This window comes from Halyomorpha halys, unplaced genomic scaffold, assembly GCF_000696795.3.
Source record: "Halyomorpha halys isolate HHAL.00 unplaced genomic scaffold, Hhal_1.1 Scaffold285.1, whole genome shotgun sequence".
Classification (NCBI taxonomy): Eukaryota; Metazoa; Arthropoda; class Insecta; order Hemiptera; family Pentatomidae; genus Halyomorpha; species Halyomorpha halys.
Genome location: NW_027114449.1, coordinates 227,725 through 232,034, shown reverse-complemented (window position 1 = coordinate 232,034; position 4,310 = coordinate 227,725). Strand labels below are relative to the sequence as shown.

The 4,310-nt window shown below is 26.6% G+C and overlaps 1 protein-coding gene across 1 annotated transcript in view; it reads right to left on the bottom strand.

Moving 5' to 3' along the window:
* Positions 1-959: 959 nt before the first annotated feature.
* The window catches only part of LOC106680754 (matrix metalloproteinase-2), a gene marked incomplete at its 5' end in the record, with an annotated part of 37,673 nt that continues 34,322 nt past the window's right edge, over positions 960-4,310 (bottom strand). The window contains 1 exon segment of the mRNA XM_014420681.3: positions 960-3,349. Coding sequence (XP_014276167.3) covers positions 3,051-3,349 — 299 coding nt within the window.

Below are 4,310 nucleotides of genomic sequence, written 5' to 3'. Positions count from 1 at the left end.
GCAACTGCCACCATGGAAATCAGCCTTTAGTTGTTGATGAAAATCTAACAAACAGTATTTTATTTTTTAAAAAGTTATAGGTACGCTACGCATTGCCTTGCAGCTCAAGTAAGATTATAATTTTTATTTATTCAAAAATGACACTATTTAAACAGATTATGAACAATTTTAATTGTGCTCACCAAAAGAAGAAATATATTTTTTTGATTTTGTAATTCAAAATTAGTAAAAAAAAAAAAATTCTGAAATACTATTATAATTCAAAGTGGAAAGAAGAAATTCATGTTTTTGATAAGATAAAATAGGAATATAAGATATACACATTGAAAAAAAACTTTAAAGAGTATGAAATAAAAAATTTAGAATCTGTCCAATACTGCAATTGAAAAACACAGGAGAACTCCCCAAAATTTCTTGAGATTTACATTTGAACCTTTTCCAAATCAATATCTACTCAAATCTAACATAGTTAGGAGAAGTAATAAAATTAAATTATTTTAGCAAAAGCATTTAAAAGACAATCTAACTTTTGCATATACATTTACATATTTTAATTGTTCTAAAATTTCTTTTTGAGCCTTAAAAGCTTGTTAAGTTAAGTTAGGTGCATTTATCAAAATTCAGATACACACATTAACATTATAATCTATCAGTCCTATATGAATAATTAAGCATACATTTATCGTTAATTTTATGCTAGAAGGCAAAATGGTAGCCAGATTGTGTTGTTTCCCTCATATATCAGGGAGATGCAACATTCAAATTTTTGTAATATTTTTAATATATCACATTAACTTCACGATTTGGAACATGCTAAATATCACAATTTATAAGCCCCATAAATTATCAACAAATATTTCATCAAACACCAGTCAATATAGTACAAGTCAGTTAGAAAAAAAAAAAAAAAAAATAAACATAACGATTTCTTGCTTACTACTTTGTTCCTCTTATGTTTATTTTTTTTTTTAGTTTTTATTTTAATATATATGTACAAATATAGAAAACAATGACGGAACTTATGTAAGGATCCGTGCCTCTTAGGGCGGTGAAGTTGTCTCAGTCTTTAATTCTTAAAAAGAATTGTGCTGATCCTTAGAAATCGTACTTGAGGACAGAATATACAATATTTTTTGAACACATAGCTATGAAAGGGATTAAAAAAACAGATGTGGACTGCTTCTAATGACAATTCTACACTATAAAATGAAAGCATATTTGTCAGAGATATCATTTTTAATACGGTTCATATCTCCACAAATATGCTTCTGAAAATTATATTTATTAATTCTAATAGAGTATTTAATTTCTTAATTGATATAATTTGATTATTTCTACAATGACAAAAACAAAATGAACATTCATTTTAGCCGTACAATGAAGGCAGCTTAATATATAATAATAATTACAACTTTATTAACTAAAGGGCAGCCTGCACATGGGGCAACAAGAAAATAATTTACAATACCCGTGATATAGGTGAATCGTAACACAGATTAACGTAATAAAATAGTCAAACCTGTGTTATTCATCTGAAAAATATACTAGCTTAACTTTATCTTCAATTAAAAAGATTCTCTTATATCATCTAAGATATTTTTTCATGAATTACAGTAGGACCATTATCCAGGGCTTAAATTTCACATAATTTATTTTATATATACAATATTTATTTAAAATAATGAATACATTTTAACGATTAAATAATTGTTAATTATGTGTTGTTCTTAAAATTAATCAAATAAAATAATGAATGGAAGAACACGGCAGGCTGTTATTGTATGAATGAAATATTTCCATTAATTATTAGTCCAATTTATATTCTAGGAATGGTAATTGAAAACAAAAAAATTAAACACAACCAAGCAGTAGAAGAAAACAGAACTTCTACTAAACTATTTTGAACAGGAAAATGCTGATTACAGCAGAATTATCTTGCCATGAGCAATGAGAACTAATATTAGAAAAGAGACTTTTCATAAAAAACAAACTGAAATTACTGATTTTTTTTCTAAATGAAAATTCAATACATATGAAAAACATGCATATATTTATTCTTATGTACTTTTGTATATTCTAATTAAATGTAAAGAAAACATTTGTTTGTTAATTAAAGTGATTTTAAGTACAGGATTATTTAAATTAACCTGCTTATCATTAAGTCAATAAAATGTTGTAATTCGATTATCCGGCGTTTAGGATTAACTGTGAACCCCCATACCCATCATTACCCCTCATAAAAGAGTTTCAACTGTATTATTTTTATTTTATTCAAATATATATTTTAGTATAACATATAAAAAACTGAATTGTAAGAAGTACGCTATAAAATATATAGTCTTCTAAGTGAACGACTGAGTAATAGATAAATTTTTCATAATAAAAATACGTAATATATACTACATCATATAATACTTTACACGAGTATAATCATATCAAATTCAGGTATTTTTTTTTATTATATGCCAGAATTCGGAAGCACAAACTACGTGGATTACCTATTTATTGCCCAATGTACAGACAGCCGTTAAAGTAAATATGATCAATATATAATGATTTTCATAATTTAATTTATCAGGTAGATACAAACATTTAAATATTAATCTTACAACAACATGATATAATACAATAAGCTAATAATCCTTTACAGAGGATAACATTTAGCAAGGTGCCAAGAAATATATTTCAACATGTTAACTAGCAGTTCATTTTTAAAACTACACATTCAATTTTGAAATAAGTAGCAGATTGATCATTTATTATTATTTTTTACATGAGGAATTTTCATTCAACTCCTTAATATCTTTGATGTAACATGAGATCATCATAAAAACTATGCCGAAACAACTGTTTACCAACAAAACCTATTTATTTTATATAATAGGACAATAGTGCTAAAAAATTTTCATAGATGTAAAAGTTAGGCCATTTATTAAATATCACTTCTTTATATGTAATATCAGTGATTCTTAAAAATTCTATTAATTTCATTATTTTTAATTTAAAAAAATTCTGTTCAATAAATAATCTCTTAAATATGAGAGTTGTTTTCATAATAATCTATTATTAATGATTAATCTATTGGCAATAACTATTAGAACAATTGTGACCCATGTCATGGATGAAATCAAATGAGCTCCTGAGGGTTCAGCATCAACGCCATGCTTTTCAGCTTCGTCGCCATGCATCTTGGGCCTGTCAGTCGGAATGTCATTCGGTCTTGGACGATTTCCTGGCTTAGAAGGGCAACGCATCCAGAATTCTGAGGAATCTATCGCCTCATCATTTATTCTCATCAATTTGTCATTGAATTTCCAAAACTTGGTTCCTTTGAAAAAATATGTGGCCCCTGCAAAAGTAAGTATAAATCAGCTTTCATATTTGAGAATTGTAGTCGAGTTTTAGAAATTTAGCAGTCTAAAAAAATAGTAAATTTGTAGTCAGAATGTGTCCTATCATTAATAAAAGCTTATTGAATTTAGCTAAAAACAATTAAATATTTAAATAAATTTTCAGTCATTGATTTTTAATTAATATTTCAATCGGATAAAAAATTAAACGTCTAAAAATCTATTTGAATAAATATTTAATCAAATAATAATTCATTATTTTATTACTCATTACTTTTTATTTTTTTGAGACTGTTTTTATTGTTTAAAAGAAATTATATGTATTCAAGTTAAGTCTCGAAACACTTTGTTGTTATTTTTTTTAAATTCCAACGTTTCATTCAATTCGGCCTTCCTCAAGGATAATCTTAAATATAAATTCACACCTCCCATCCAATGATTTGGAAAACTTTTTGTAGGCTATCCTGCTCTGGTCATTAATTTCAATCAAATTACCAGATTATCTAGGATTGGCCGTAGCAAGATATTACCACCAGATAAATGTTCAAGTCTATAAAAGTGCCAAAGTTCTTGGATTAAATCATGATATTTCCTAATCTGTTTTATTGATATTGTCATGGTAGGGACAGCAATATCAATCACATTTTGCACTTTTTGATCTATTAAGACTAATAAAGCCCAAAAGTTTATTTTATTTTATTTTCTTTAATTTTTATTTGCTTCCAACTGGTTTATATATTTTTTTTGTTAATTATAAGTTTATTTTTTATTTATTTGTTTAACCACTAGGTACTCGTACTTTAAATTTTTATTAAAAGAGATTGTTATGTAAATCATAGACTCAAGAAGTCTAATGGGGTAGTGTGTATATAGACTTCGTTCGTCATGTATACAACAACATTGCAAGCTGCAATGGGATTAAGGCCTCTATATAGACAGATAAGGCAGTCCGGAGTCTGG